This window comes from Harpia harpyja, chromosome Z (assembly GCF_026419915.1).
Source record: "Harpia harpyja isolate bHarHar1 chromosome Z, bHarHar1 primary haplotype, whole genome shotgun sequence".
In the NCBI taxonomy this organism is placed as follows: domain Eukaryota; kingdom Metazoa; phylum Chordata; class Aves; order Accipitriformes; family Accipitridae; genus Harpia; species Harpia harpyja.
The window spans coordinates 56,149,896-56,166,973 of NC_068969.1; the positions used below are offsets into that span (position 1 = coordinate 56,149,896).

At 38.2% G+C, this 17,078-nt stretch overlaps 1 protein-coding gene across 4 annotated transcripts in view; it reads right to left on the reverse strand.

Moving 5' to 3' along the window:
- Positions 1-17,078, reverse strand: part of FAM174A (family with sequence similarity 174 member A) — a 53,849-nt gene that overhangs the window by 13,154 nt on the left and 23,617 nt on the right. Inside the window, exon 3 of one of the 4 annotated variants that reach the window (XM_052776197.1) lies at positions 8,069-10,597. The exons of 1 other annotated variant lie outside the window; for it this stretch is intronic. In XM_052776197.1, the coding sequence (XP_052632157.1) occupies positions 10,564-10,597 (34 nt within the window). In that variant the 3' untranslated portion in view covers positions 8,069-10,563. Of the gene's footprint in view, positions 1-8,068; positions 10,598-13,556; positions 16,343-17,078 lie in introns of those variants that run through there. 2 more of the 4 variants (XR_008233385.1, XM_052776198.1) reach the window with 2 other exon arrangements.

The following is a 17,078-nucleotide window of genomic DNA, read 5'->3' on the forward strand; positions in this document are numbered from 1 at the left end:
CAGAATGGCTAATTTAACAAAACTTTGCAGCAACGTATGCTATTGAAATTTTAAGCATCTGAAGGCTGGAGGAAAGCTTATACTTACAATTTAGGCAATCAGCCACCCTTTCAAACTGATGAATGTTTACTCCTTTTCAGCAAAACCATAATGACTTTTAAACTATGAAATTATATATATTTCTTAGCTTCCTGTTCCATTTTTCACTAAATCAGCATACAGAGTTGCTGCTTTTGATGTAAAGCTTTGTGTTTTGCTTTGTTTTGGGTTTTTTTTCTTTATGAGTATTCTGGGCTCATCCTAGAGAGGAAACAAGCATTTATTAGAGCACATTCCAGGACATCACACAGGTAAGTCTACAGTAATTTCTACAATCTCCAAGGTTTTGCAATAGGGGCAGAAAGTAGTCCACTGATGCCTGACATTCTTCTGGTCTACTTACCAATAGTTTGTGTCCTGGCACCTTCATTTCTGCTACCTGACTAACAACTAAAATGAGATAATAAGATTCAGTGTCACTCTTCATCTGCTATTGTGGAACTATTCCATCTATTGAAATGACAGGAGAAAGAAAGGGAGAAGTTTGTCAGGACACTGCCCATCTGAAAAATTAGCACAATGAACTAGCAAAACTAGTCTGCCATTTTTAGAGTGTTTAATTAGTAGCTCTTAGACATGAGTCACAGTTGCAGCCAGTGTTTGACCCACCTTTCTCAGCAACGTCACTCAGGTTGAATTTTCATACAGAAAACATCCTTTGGTAGCAGTATTCACTTTCAGGTGACATTCAAAGAGCAAGAAGAGTACTGGCAAGCCTCCGTAGGAGAATCTGGGGTTAACAAAGGTAAATAGGAGAAATCAAAGGATACAAGGACTTTTGGAAGGCTGGAACTGATAAATATTGTTGGCTTTTTGTGGGGCAGAAGGTAAGGAATTCCTGTTTTTTCCCAGCCCCTAAGCTGCATCCTATTTTGCCTGTCATCTTGAACCAGCCATAGCACAGCCATTCTCAACATTTCCTCAAGAAGTTTTCCATGTCATTGCTGAACAGGTTTATTCTTTGTGTACCAGACATAACGTGGTAGCTGAATCTTTGGGCATCTTCTTGAATAAGCAATACACAAGCAGAGTCACGGAGCCAAATATTTTCAAGAATAATGCAATTGGCTTTGTCCAAGAAGGGTGAAGAGCTGTGCTAATACAGAAGAGGGCTGTACCCTTTGAGGGAAGGAGGAAGGCAGAGAAAGAGAATGGACGAAAAAAATATGAGCTAAGCAGGATCTGCAAAAAGTGCTAGGAAATGCCACTAAATGTGGAAGTGCAAATGATATGTTATAAAGTGATGTGTTGCCCACAAAATTAATTACAGGGCCAATGATAAAAGACAGAAAGATCACTATAAGAAAGAGTACGCCCTTTCTGTATGTAAACATACACACACAGAGGAAGAAATGCTAGCCCTCATATTTCCCATTCTTGCGGGGTTTCCAGCATCTGTACCCTCTGCCATCTTTCAATTACTCACCCAGTGACCACAGCTGAGGTGGCTGTGTGGCCAGCACTGGGGTAGAGAGAGGAGGAAGCTGAGATTTTGCCTGCATGTTACCCTGCTCTGATTGTGTGTTTCTGTAACAATTTGTCATCTCATCTCCCATCACAGACAGATGCAGCAGAGAGAAAGAGAAGTAAAAAAAACCCCAATAAAATTCCAGACATCTCTGCTGCTAAGCACATATTTTGGTTGCTTATTCAGCTCTATTCTAGTATTTCATGTTTAATGATTCACTTTTCAGCTGGGAGCTTGTCTGAATCCCTTCAAGGCTACCTATAAGGTACATTTTTGGAACGAAAGCAACTATTATTGGTTTTAATAGGAAGTTCTTTTGTTACAGCCAGACATGCTTGTTAAACCTCTATCTCACTTCTCTCTTAAAAATTTGACCATCAGTATCATAATAAGAGCTGAATTTTTCTGAAAATCCATCAGCTATTTAAGTGCCTAAATAGGAATGAGGTTTTTCTTAAAGTCTAGTTCCTGCTGTGCTGAGCCCAACAATGTCTTCCTTGAAGTCTAAAAATCACGTTTATTGGAACTACAAGATCAAGCTTGTGCAAGCAAAACCTCAGATTTGCCTTCAGTAATTGAATTTCATGAAAACCTCTTCTGGGCTTGTAATTCATGAAAAAGAAACAGACCTGTGGGGTTAGGGGGAAATAACAAAAGGTTGACCAGGTTATACAAGGGCGTTTTTGCCCTTTGGAAATTTTCAATAGCACAAAAATTGTTCTTTCAAATTAGGACAAAATTGAAATAGATAGACATTTTGCAGATGCAAATATGGTCTGAAATGATTTTTCAGAATTCACTGAAATTAAACATTTCATTACTTTAAAGCAACATTTCAATATTTGACTCAGTATTTCAAATGAAATTTCAAATTAAATTAAGACATAAGATGGAAGGACAAATGTCTACTTGGGACTTGAAATTTTGCTTCATATCAGGAATTGAAAAAAGTGTGATTTTTTTTTTTTTGGCTTGGAAAGAAAATAAGAATTATAAAACTTTTTTAAAAATAGAAAATATTTTTGCTGAAATAAACATTTTTCTATATAACATTTTACCTTCAACAGATTATATTTTTGGCTAGCAACATTTCCAAACTAATATTTTTAGTCTGTAGTGATGGGTACTGATTTCAGGCAGTTGGATCCTCCACAGTCATCCCCATATTGAAATATTCTAACAAGTGTCTCCAATGATCCCACATTTATTTTCTATCAAATTATGGTAATTTTTTTTTTTTCTCATACAAAACTTGTAGACATGCAAAATATCTGTTTGAAACACAACCCTGCTGTTCTGGCCCATACTAACTCCTGAACTATGCCTTAAAATTGTCTGGAGAGTATTAACTGAGCAGAACTGTCTCAAGGGCCACTAGGAGCATGATATATTCAGTTAAGTTCCAGCATCTAGAAATGTTTCTAGGGAATATTTAATCTAATGTTCTTTTGAGTCCTTGCTGATTTAAAAGCAACAGAACATGACTGATGAGAATCCAGTTTGTTCTGAAACTTGCTAAATGAAATGTTCTGAAAATGTATTCATAGCCCAATACCTTCATTCATTTCCTTCCATGTTTGTGTGGACTTTCAACTATCTCCAAGTAGAGATTCCCTACTCCATCCATCTTGACTTGGTAATAGCACAAATACATTAAATGTGGGAAGATTCAGTGATGTTGGCATGACATATTCACACCTGACAGAGTTCCCATATTTATAGATCTGTACCGAGAACATATAGACAGCTTGTGATCTTGCTGACATGTCACACAGTCAGCAATAAAAACCCCAGCTAAAATCCATCCTTAATATTCTATTGAAAATTCAAACAATTCAGCCACTTTTTTAAAAAACTGTTCACCTGCATAAAAGTGTATCGAACCAATACACTATTGCAACTATGATGCACCACTCTGTAAATACCTGATCACTGAGGATATGTTTATTGCACAGAAGCATATGAGGCCTATTCATGGCCAGCATTATTTTTTTCCTAAAACTTAGCAATAAGCTCATTTTAGACAGCTGCCAACTGCCTGAGATGTAAGAGACTTTTATCTGGGAAGAATCTTCTCTTTCAGAGGAATACATATGTCACAAAACTGATGCTCTCCTCCTGGGAGAAGCAGCTAACCTAAATACTGGGTTTTATTGTAACTTAGAATCATGGAATCACAGACTGGTTTGGGTTGGAAGGGACCTTTAAAGATCATCTTGTCCAAACCCCCCCCGCCATGGGGCAGGGACACCTTTCACTAGATTAGGTTGCTCAAAACCCCATCCAGCCTGACCTTGAACACTTCCAATGATGGTGCATCCACAACTTCTCTGGGCAATCTGTTCCAGGGTCTCACCACCCTCATTGTAAAAAATTTCTTCCCTATAGCTAATCTAAATCTACCCTCTTTCAGTTTAAAACCTTGTCCTAGCCTGTCTCAAAACCTGAGAGAACAGGGCTTTTGTTTGCACAGGAGCTAGACAAACTGCTGAGGGGTTGAGAGACAAAATGTATTGAAGACGGCAGTAGATTCATAGACTATACTGCCATGACAAAACAAGAATTGGGAAAACCAATTGAAGTAAGATGGGAGATGAGACAGGGAAAATATCCTTTACAAAGAACATGGCATTGACTGAACTCAATCAAAATGTCTCTCAGCTCTCAAACTCTTCTGCCTATTGTGTTGCCATGATCAGGAGCTTCCCTGGGAGCTACTGGCTAGGTGAGGTGGCAGGTGGCATACCATCTCCTCATACTGTTTTGTGCAGAACCTGAGCCTGTGCTGAGATGTACTGCATGGCACCATTAAGCCTTCAGGTACTTTAATGACATCAAGATTGAAAACTGGGATGCCCAATTTTGTGTCTTTGCAGGAATGGGCAGCAACTGAGGAAGAATTTTATGGAACTAGATGTTGCACTAAGATGAGGAGAATAGCAGTTGTATTTTTAGACCTATTTTAAGTCCTTTTAAGAATCTAGCCCTGAAAAGTTACACAAATATGTGAGGTAAGAAATGGTCTTCAAAGACCATGGTGTGTTTTGAAAAAGAAAATAATTTATGCAGTGGTATAGTCAAAGAGAGTAGGAAATACTAAATACAGTTTAAATAAATATGAATAACCTCTGACTTTTTCACTTTCCTTTTTATGAAGTCTTTCAAAATGTGTGTTAAGGAAACAAAATCCTTGCATTCTTTCTAGCAGACTCTCTGTCTTTTTCTTTCTCTCAAAGAATAAAATGACCATCCTCCCATTTTCAGCACCTGGGTCCTGTCTGAAATCTATTAGGAAAGTCTGGTGTCAGCAATGATAAAAATCTGCTTACATTAAGTACGGGATCTTATGGGAACTAATGAGATGGAAAATGACTGCACTATGCGTGTTCTCAGAACTTACAGCATACATTGTCTACAGGAATCCTTACCTGCTTCATTTTCCTCTTGGACACCGAACACGTTGCATTTCATGTAACAAAATTTAACCAGCAGTGCTGATCTTTCTTTTAGTCTTCTCTTTGATACTTCTCTTTTTTTACTTCCATTTTTATTGCCACGGGGTGCCTCTCTTCCACTAAATCTTCCATCCTTGCACTTCTCCAGCTCCCTTCCTCTCTGGATTCTACCTTCAGGGGTGCTGAAGGATCTAAGAACTTTGCTTTTCTCTACCCAGGCTGACACTTCCTTGTCTCCTGCCCTCATGATTTTATACTGGTTTTACTTTGTAGCCAAAAGGAGGAAATTAAAGTGCCAGCTGCACTTATGCTTCATGTACCAGTCCAAAAAGAAAGGTCAATAGTCTTACAGAAATAATTTCAAAAGCTTCCACCTAGATTCAGGCAGAAATCCAGAACTCTCCTACTTACTCAAGTGTCGTGGTTTAACCCCAGCCAGCAACTAAACACCACGCAGCCGCTCACTCACTCCCCCCCACCCAGTGGGATGGTGGAGAAAATCGGGAAAAGAAGTTGATAACACACTGATGTTTTCAGTTGTTGCTAAGTAGTGTTTAGTCTAAAGTCAAGGATTTTTCAGCTTCTCATGCTCAGCCAGTGAGAAAGCTGGAGGGGCACAAGAAGTTGGCACAGGACACAGCCAGGGCACCTGACCCAAAGAGGCCAACGGTGTATTCCATACCATGTGACGTCCCATCTAGTATAGGAACTGGGAAGGGGGGGCAGGGAATCGCTGCTTGGGGACTAGCTGGGTGTTGGTCAGTGGGTGGTGAGCAATTGCACTGCGCATCATTTGTACATTCCAATCCTTTCATTACTACTGTTGTCCTTTTATTAGTGTTATCATTATCATTATTAGTTTCTTCTTTTCTGTTCTATTAAACCGTTCTTATTTCAACCCACGGGTTTTGCTTCTTTTCCTGATTTTCTCCCCCATCCCACTGGGTGGGGGGGAGTGACTGGGTGGCTGCATGGTGTTTAGTTGCTGGCTGGGGTTAAACCACGACAAGTTTGCATTTTTAATACACTGTAGAGCCTATCAGCTCAAAGGAATTAAGAGAGATGTAAAGTCTTGCCCTGACATCATTTCTCACGTGCAACACTGAGTACTACCTGGTAGTTTTACAGCCTGCAAAATACCTAAGTTTCCCAGTATTTACTCATGTATATCCCATTTGGGTGTTAGCTTAGGATCACAGAAGGCAGCCAAGAATCCATAGGCCAAAACTTAACAGTGATGAAGGAGTAAAACGAGCTGAAGACCAGCTAAATGTTGAGAAGTGAGGGGATGAGAGAAGCAGAAATCCCAGTTTAGAAATGGATTAACAATGAATGTCAGTGTCTATAAAAAAGATTTATTCTTCAGTAAGTTCTGAGTTCAAAACAGTAATGAAACTCAAAATGCTGGACTGAAAATGCAATGTGCAATCAATGATGTTGTTAGTTAATTTCATTTTTGTTTTCTTGTCCTTTCATTTTTGTTGTCTTGACCCTTCCCAGCTTGGAGAAGAGAAGTCTGAGGGGTGAGCTCATTGCAGTCTACAATGTCCTTAAGGTGGGCAGTGGAGGGGAGGTGCTGATCTCCCCTATCTGGTGACCAGTGATAGGACATGAGGAGATGGAATGAAGCTGTGTCAGGGGAAGTTCAGATTGGACATTAGGAAAAGGTTCTTCACTGAGAGGGCGGTCGGTCATTGGAACAGGCTGCCCAGGGAAGTGGTCACGGCACCAAGCCTGTCAGAGTTCAAGTAAGTGTCTGGACAACGCTCTTAGGTTAGTTTAGCTTTAGGTAGTCCTGCAAGGAGCAGGGAGTTAGCCTCAATGATCCTTATGGGTCTCTTTCAACTCAAGATATTCTATGATTCTATGATTCATCAGATTCTAATTCTTACCTTTTTCTGATGGTTTAGTTGTATTTCTCTTTCCAACTTTTTAAGACGCAGACAAATCAAAGTTTGGTGATTTGCAGACTACAGAGTAACACAGAAGTAGTTATCACCTGCATATCATAATGATATGTTTAGAAATAATATACTGGTGTGAAATATAACCAAGCACATTAAAATAATTGCTAACTTCCTGCATTACAACAATAGCATATACTAACTTACACACTATGCAAGAATGCTAGTGTATGCTAGTATGCTAGCACTAGCTGTATTTAAGTTAGGATTTCATTTATTAAATATTATTGTGTTCAGTGAATTCCTACCATTTGGTTACACAGCCACCAGTGCACTCCACTAAGTACACTTTTACAAAAGCAATGGTATTGTTGTTATAAAAGTGGTTCACACAAGATGAATAATAGGAGATTAACTATACAAACAAATGGCCAGCAACTGCAGAAGAAATGGAAGGTATTCATCCTGACTGAAGAAAGGTACTGGTCACTTGGGGTCTCCCAGTTGTAAAAGAAAGACTTTGGTGAAGAAATAGAAAGTTCTCAAAGATCTACCTTACCAGAGTAAATATAAAACGAAGCAAGTTCTAAACAATGAACTTAGATCAAAAGGAAACAGGAAACTAAAAACAATAGCACATTATTTAAAAAGATAAGGGTGGATATTTTTAAATAGGAGTGTATTGCTAGAATCTAAATACAATGACATGGTCATTCAGATTTGGACACTACTGACAAGAAAAGGACTTTGAAAATACGTATTCCATAATTTTGACTGTAAAACCTGTTTTTAAGAGTGGCAGGCCAACAGATGCTAAAATACTGCATATAAATTTCTTTCCTTATGTACTTACAACAATAAGGCTACAGAAGGCCTAATCTCATCATAAGCCCAATTTAAACTTGATTCTAGCTTTCTAGCCTGATCTAGGATGTCAGGAAGATTAATTTCATTTTAGTTCTTCACATCGGTTTTGAATATAAATGCATTTTTTTCTACTTTAACATGAATGAATGACAAAGCACCTGCAACATTATTTCCATTAATTCAGTTTACTATCACAGTGGACACAAAAGGAATCAGTACAATATTCCAGATTATATTTATAAATAAAAAGCATTAAATAAATAAAGAATTCACACAATAAAGAATTACAACATATGTGAATAAAAACTGTTTTATAAAGCAGCTGGCAGTGAAAAAAATTTAACTTCAAGGCCATGTTTCTGACACATATACTCTGTTGAATTTTACATGTTTTTTTTCAGTTGTTTCACAAGCACAATAATCACTGTGTTGGATGTCCCGTTTTTCAGATGCAATCTGGATGAATAAATAGGTTGATTCAAGATCCACTGTTGCAACATGGAGAAAGGTTTAACAGCCTGAAAAAGAATGGTTAAACCAGAGCCAGACCCCTGCAGTACTTACAGTCACTTGTAACTCTATTACAGCAAGATTCAGCCATGTCTACCCATTTGTTGGAAAAAGGGCATCACAAAACTCTTTACAACTGAGCCCATTATTGACAATTATCTACTCATTTCTGTAATTATTCTGGGTCAAACCCCACATTATATTATTTAGTGCAAATTCACAGATCTAAATCCACATCTTCATAGTTTTTCTTCACCCTCCATTTTCCATTTCAAAACTGTAAGCTGAGCTACAGGAATTTCCATGCTGAAATGACCATAAAACTGAAAAATTAATAATATGGAAAATAAATGCATTTTCATACTAGTACAAATCACTTCAGGGAAGAATTGTGCATAGCATTTTTTCCCTACAAAAATAAGTATTTGAACATGCCCACTCCATTAAGTTGTTTTATGTATGCCACACTCTACTTTGACCTAAGTTTCTATCTCAGAATCCACCATGAGAGATATGTAGGTATATCGCGTATTGGCATTTTTCATATGCCACAAAAATAGTATTAAATTGTCCACCCACTGAAAAAATGCCAAATTAGGTTTCTTCAGACATAATTGTCTCCTGAACCAATCTCAAACAACACATCAGTCTGTTGTACCTGTCCCAGTGGAGTTCACACACTTCTTTTCCACTTTATCTATTTTCTTCAGTGGACAATTTATTAGTGTGATTAGAGATATTCCTTAGTGTTTTGAGGAAGACATCTTTGCATACAGTACTTTCTCCCACAGTACGCTCAACTATTTTTTCCTGGTGTAACACTTAGGGTGGAGTAGGGTGCTTGCTTTAAAGAAATAATGTTAACACAGACATGCAGTTCATGTGTCAAACTAAAAAGATTACATTCATAGATGGACAAAGGATAAAACTGCCTCTTCTATGTTCAGGAGATTATGAGTTCAGGAGAACATGAGTAGCAACGCAGCTTATTTTGCTGTAAAAGTCATGATGACAGTGTTTAAATAGTTTATGCGAAAACATGGTTGCTCTCTAAGTTGTGAAACTGCCATTTACAATCATAATGATGAAAAGCCATCAATATTCTGTGAGAATAGCTTGATTTCTGAAGAATTATGTCTTTCATAATTCATAGCTTAGAGAATTTGACTGAGTCTGCTTAAATGAAGGTATCTGAGATAACGTAACATACAGGATACGGTTCTGCACGTTCTGCACATTGTGGCAGAGTTGTGGCTTTTGGTGCTTCTATTTAAATGCATTAGTCTTTTCCCTTATAAATCAGTTATAAATCACTCCTGCCAGCAGGCACACTACATAAAATAGGATTCAAGTGAATATTTGCAGGGCATTTAAAGGGATCTTTAACTTGTTCTCACCAGGATTCCCACTCATTAGACACTAATAAAACTCAGGATGTAATTCTTGCTAGAAAAAAGAACAGAAGAATCATAATAAATGCAAGCAAAACACATTTTCAGCAGTATTTAAATATTCAATAAATGGGGTTTGTCATCCTTTAGTTGTCCAAAGGCAAGCCTAAAAAAAAGAGAACCCTGGCTTGTTTGAGCAAACAAAGAACCACTTAATATTTTCCCTTAATAGATAATACATGAGTCATTTGATGGAACAATATTGGCCATATTTTAGAATAAATACTTTCTTTACAATATGAAAGTATTTCTTCAGAGGAACAAAAGTAAAGTTGTACTTCATTGGTCTAAATAACATCTCATGTAAGCCAAAGTTCTCCAAAATACAGATATATTGTGCATTTGAAATTTTATAGGATATTTTATAAGACATACAGTAGTTCAGTTACATTTTTAATCATAATTCTAAAATCACTATACTTAAAATACATTATTTTAATACTAATCATTTTAATACCAATACATCACTCAATAAAAATAGCATTATGTCTTAGAGAAGGGTAACTTCAGCTGTTCTCAACTGAGAACAATAAGATAATTTTTTAAGTAAAATGTATCATCTTATCTAAATGTAATGAAAATTATTTTTTTCTCCTCATCCTTCATACCTGAAATATATTTGAAAGACTTGTTCCTGGTATTCACTTATTCACTGTTCTGTAGCAAATTCTGGAGCGAATTTGGAAAACTCATTCTCCTAGTTGATTAGCTGCTGCATCCTATTTGCTTTCCTCCTTGACAGCTTGAAAAAAGTCCTATCTTTCACTTGAATACTTATTTCCTGCCACTTTCAGCAAAAGTTAACATCATCATTGATTTGGGGCACTGAGGTCTTGTAGCAACCTGTCAGAGATGCCATTTGTTAACAAACCTGAAATCAGAATTTGCACTCTGCTTAAGAATTGAGACTCCAAACAAAAAGTAAAAGGAGGTATTGAGAGTCCTACAGTTGCATCTGTGGCTCATCAGAGGGTTTGGTGCTCCTTATTCCTCCCTCCAGGTCCTGGTGAACCCCTTGAAATAGGGACCCCCGGGCTTGACCCTTGGTGCTGCCACCCTGTGGCCAAGAAAATGACTAAGGATGATCCCTAGAATTTCTAAGCTATTACGCATCAGGAAGTCAAGGATTTTTCTTTAACGAGGAAAAAAGAAAAAAAAATATGGAAAAGTGTTTATTCCCATAGGGAATGAAACCAAAGGAAAGGAAGGAAATGAATCAGGCATGGAAACCTTGGATACCAAACAACAAACATAAACTGCTTAACATTGAAGCAACTCCAACTAAATATTAGCAAACTTGCATTGTAATTTTCCCACATACTTAGGTTGATCTGCAAAGTGGAGCTCTGTATACACATCTGGTTTTAGGGATTCAACTTCCTTTCAGAAGGATTAAGTCACCAGTGACATTAATTCCTGGCTATCCACTACTTCCTGCTGCTGCTGTGGCCTGGAAGAGCCAAGCAGCACTGAAATTCATTAAGTGTGTTTGTCCCTTGTGTGGCTGAGGGATCCAAACTCTTTTCAAGACCTCTGACTGTGGGAAGTCAAATGCCGCCTCTCCGTTTGCTGCAAGCACTTTTCACTTGCAGCTGCTCTGACTCAGCCTCCCTAAAGTGTCCTGTCTGTCCACATTCAACCCAGTATGACCAACCAGTATTACACTTGGACATGCAAATGGGAATCTGGTGCGTTAATTTCTCCTCCTCTTTGCCCTAAACATCCGTAATTATGTTTAGGACTGACATGCTGGAGCAATCACTCCCTGGCCAGCAGCTGGTCCCCTAACTCGTCTTTTAGTCCAGCCCAGGGATTGCACAGATTGTGGGTAAACTCTGCAGTGTCCTCTGGAATCCATCATCCCCAGACTTCCTGTTAGTTAGGTGTTCAGGCACTACTGGTAAGGTAATTCCTCATTCAGAATAAAAACGACCCTTTCTTATCCTCATATTTCATTATTTATTTACATAGAACTACGCTCGTTAGCCATCCAATAGAATCTACTTTAGTACACGAAGACCAAGTCCAACCATCTAATTTGTGTTACACAGTAAGACAGGATGTATCTTTCCCTAGTTCAGAAAAGACACCTTACTTAAAAACTTAACAACTTAAAGTTGTTACATCCTTTTAAAAATAAAGTTGTCACATCTCTAAATAAAGGGGATGTAACATCTTTTCATAAGAAAAATAAAAGGAAAGCTTCTGCTCTCACTTTTCTTCAGTGAAAGATCAGAAGTGGTTAGACTAGCAGAGTTTATGATTTGCTCTACCAGATGCAGTTTGTGGCAGCTGGTAGTGGACAGTACATTTTGTAGCTGTAAAATGAAGACACTGCTGCTTCTTGTCTATTATCCCTTGTCTGCTTAGCCTGCTTAGTTTCCAAGCTCTTGGTCTGTTATTATATCTATGTTGAACCATTTATGTTGAACCATACACAGCAAATCCTTGATTCTACTTGAGGCACCTTTATCCTTCTTATTAGAAACATTTTGTAGGTAAAGAATACAGCCAAATACAAGTGGTTTGGAATGAAACAAACCAGGTGTCTACAAAACAGAGCACATCGCTGTACCGCAGCAAGCCAGACTGCTGACATGCATCTATTACAAACTGGAGTAAAGCATATCCTCAGACAGAATTTAAAATTTACTCCTGCCAGATAAATGGTTCCTTCAACCTTTCAGCCTGCCAAGCACTAAATTTCTACCCCGTCATTCTCGAGCAATAACTATTGAATTCTAGATAATTCATGCCGTTCACAGATCCAGCTTTATAACAGGTCATTGAAAGCAAATCAATTCAGTTTCTCTTAGAGAATGAAGTAAACTGAAGCCTGCAGAAAGCATACTCCAAAGACTGGTCTTTCTTCTCTTTACACCATATCATATCCCTTACCCTCAAAGAAATCCCACTTCCTTCAGAAGAATCTTGAATAAAATATTCGCTTCCAAAACAATCACAAATTTAACACTTCCCAAGTTCATCCTCCTTTTTTTCTCCTGATTTCTAGCCGAGTTCTCCAAAGACAAATAACTTTTCTTTAATCATACCAGAAGAAAGTTGCCCCCTTGTGCATATACACTGCAATACAGTCCTTAATTACATAATGAGAATGTATTTTTCCCATAGGACCCTGCTTCATTCAGCATACCAGATGGAGTGCACTCGAGGAACAAATTAAGGATGCATGGTGATTAAAGATCTATGCGCTTTATTACAAGGTTAAAAGGAAAAAGAAAGGGAAACAAAATTGAACAACACTCTACAGATACAGATTCTACTCCAGGCTCTGCCACTGAGTTTCCAGTTGATACTAAACAATCTTTTAACTCAAAATTTGTCCACTTTGTCGCTCCCTATGCATTTCTCATTTTCTGAATGATCAAATGAAGATTCTGGCTCTGATCTGCAAAAGTTCTTGCAACACAATGATGAATAAAACAACACATACTTAGAGCATGTGAAATGCTTCAACACCCTGAAGAATCATTTCTAGCTGTTTGAACTGAAGCAAATTTACTATAATAGTAACACTTTAGTCTCTCACAGTCTCAGTACCCTATCTGTAAAATGGGAATAAGAACTTTTGGTGTTTCTGTGAAAATCAATTTGATTTTTGGAGGAAAGTTAAGAGGAAAGTAGTAATTGCTTATGTAGAAAAACATTTGAATTCAGGAATATGGCCTATATCATGCAAACATGTGAGGAAAACCATACACTGAAAATTTATTTATTAATTGAGTTTCTTCACCCTGCAGTAAGCAAGGAAAGTCCTGTGTTATACCTGAGAATGAAATTAATGTTGCACAGAAAACCTGTATGATACTTTCCAACATTTAAGTACTTGATCTTTTATTGTAACTTCAACTGTTTTTGACTTCTTTGCATGCAATGTGGACACACACATGCACAAGCCACGAGAGAAGCTAACAAGAGTCAGAGAACTTCTATTTGAAATGATGCCTTTATACATATTGACAATTAATTCTCAACTAAGAGATCAACGTGAAAAGGTTTTAAGATTAAAAAAGAGGTGTTTAAAACCAGACCTCTAACCAGTTACTCTAAGCAAATGCAGAACAGCATAAAAGGGAAAACCAAACTTCTGATCATGAAGAAGGCCAAAAAACCCCTTTATGGTTAGTGACATTAAATATTACTTGGAATAGATGTTAGCGAATGCATGTAAAGATTTACATCTGTCTTAAACACAGACTCATATCAAACAAGAACCTTCAAGCAAGTGAATTTATTTTTGAAGATATCAAGGAATTCGATTGCCTAGTGAAACCTGATTTTTACTCTAATACAAAACAAAGAATAATGTTTAACAAAACATGTAGTTGAATTTTCAGTATTGTACCCTGCCATTAAATATGCAACTGTTATTTTTAAGTTGAATAAGTGCTCGTCTTCTTGGTACACTAAAGCGTCTAACCTGCTGAATATCTGTTTTTCAACACACATGTGAAAGTGGTTTGCAAGTTCTTCATATGTTGCAAGTGATCATTTAAATACATCTACTTCAGAATGAGCCAAAACTCTATAGTATGACAAATTTTGCTTAGTACTACTAAGTAACACATAACTCATTGACATGAACAGGGTATTGTTTCTGCCTGCATACTTCCCCAGGGAATGGCTTTCCAGTAGCCTAGTACAGTTAACCTGATTTTTCCAGACAAACTGGAATTCCATTACTATAATTTACAGTGCTTCAAGATCTTAGATGAGCAGAGATGTTAGACATAGTTTAAATCCAGTTGACCTATGTGGTAATTTAGCATATGATTAAGTGCTCTGATAAGTTTGTTTGTTAGTTTGAAATAAGCATAAATATTAATGCCTAGTAAGAATATTGCAAGGCAGAGCTGTGAGTAGTGGTTATTCTGGAGTTAAATGTGTACACTGCTTGTAAATAAACTGCTTCTCCTCTTAGTACACTGTGTTGAGAATGTAGAAGAATCTGTCTCAGTTAGAGCTCCTTAAGAGGGAATTAAATACATTGTAATGAGATATAAAACCATCATGCCTAGATTACTCCTTCACATCAAATCTAGATTTGAAATGAAAATGTTATTATCTGCTGTTTGTTTGAGCTTATGTCTCTAAAACGAGCTTGGTTGCCCTGATTGCATTCACCTTAGAAAAATATGTCACAAATATGAGACAATGACTTACAGAACTGTCCTGTTTGCACATGCCTGAGTGACTACATCTAGGTCAGTCTGCTAGGCCAAATTATTCCCAAGCGTTTATTTAGGCTACACAGCTTCAACTATATGCACATAACATTCCTACATGGCAAGATATCAGTATATGTCCACTCATGCCTACGCTAATAAAACACACAGGGACTGCTAAACCAAGATTTAAGACAGAGGAAGGCAGGATCTAAGGCAAAACTCACAAGATTTGCTCTAAGTTTGGCAAGTCTGTTCTGGGCCTTTTCTCACTACCAAGTCATCAGCACCTTTCTCATCTATCGTGTAGGGTTTTTAAGCTCTGCCTGCCATTTACCTTCAATGTCCACACAAACCTCATTGAGCCAGTATGGTGCATCAATCTATGATCTACAAGGTGGAGGTAGAGAAGACAAAGCTTTTACCAAGTAGAACTTCAAGAGACATCTAGTAAAGCACAAGAGAGACAGCTAGTGAATCTGCAAGAACTTGGTCAGAAAGAAAGAGTAAGTTGTTGTCCAAGTAGTTTTGAGTTGTTGGCAGTTTTTGAACCTACATCCACCATTGTTAAAAAATTACAGGTATGCAGGCTGATCCCCTCAACTTCTGTACCCATAAATTTTTGGATGCAGAAGGTTACATTCCTGAGCCAGTTGTTGGAGTTGGTGCTATGTTCAATTCAGCAACCTGCATTTTCTGGGCTTTTGTTGCAATCCTGAAGCAGGCAACACTAACCTTCAAGGGATGAGCAGCACAGCAGTTTGATACTGCACGCTTAACATGATTATAATCATGGTCTGTGGCACCACCTGAAATATTTAGTGCAAGGGCCACAGAATTCAGGACACATATCCAACACTGCCAGCCCACAGACAAGAAATCCAGTGACTAGCATAGGGAGCCTGCTGTCACAATCAAAAGAATAGAGTGAAATGACAGCATTGTCTCAGCAGAAGTGATTCATGCATACTTACATTAAGCCTACTGGCTGTAAACAACACTCATGTGTATCAGTATCAGAACTCCAGTAGCTGTCTCCTATGATAAGCTAGCACCTGTTTGAAACATGGGGCAACAACTACAACATTGTCAGCAGCACTGCCTTACCTCTGTTGCTCTGGTGCCTAATGTTGTTCTGTACAATCATCAAAGCTGTTGGAAATAGTGGGTCCTTAACTTCTGCCAGGTGACCATGAACTAGGCCTTCAGGCATCTCCATACACACCAGCTTTGCCTTCTGCACTGGCAGGATTATCATGATCTGCTGCACACTTTGTAATTCACATGAGGAACGGCAAACCCATCCAACCTGGTGGCTTGCAGGTTCATACATTGTTTCTGGACAGTGATCCTCCTCAGGAGGGCATCTCATAGGACGGATATGTCTCCTTGCCAGCACTTACTACACAATAGAAAAGGGTGGATTTGTGGAAAGAGGAAGGAAGGCAGAGGAGGAGGGAGGGAAGGAGGGGGAAGGCAAGACATGGAATTGTTCATAGTCCAGCAAAATGCAATCACTTGCTTCACATATCCAGTACATCCTAGTGCCACCTATGAGTGATACCTATGCAAGGAGGTTCACCTTTCCCTTCCTTTCACGGCTCCCCAAAGGCAGGACCCTCCATTCCACTTCATATTCCTCCAAGCTATCTGGACACAGCCTCTCTTCCTTGAAAAGCTAACGGCAGGACCAGTCACGTAAAAGGTAGCATTTAGATGTCACAAAAAAGAGAGAAAATTATAGCCTTTCCAAGACAGAAAACCCGTATGTTGTTATGTGCAACTATTTTGTTGCTTTTCCAAGTGCCAAAGTGTACATAAATTTGCTATAAAGGTGAAGAAATATGTTGGCAGTACTGCATCAGTGTTCCATGGATAGCTGTTTATCCAGTGAAGGGTACTTCCCTCTTACGTTACTAGGATCAGCTCACAGAGCTTGCCCGCTGTGAAGCCCAAGTCCTTCTTCACAGCAGTTTCACTGCATGACTGGAGGGGTCCACTTCCGGGTTACACTGGCCAAATGACTTGGAAAAAAAGCCCTCAAAGAATCCCAAACTAAACATGTTTCTTGAATGCTTGGCTGATAAGGAAGAGGAAGCCTGGCTGATTAGAGATCAGTTTGAGAGCTGCTGCTGAAG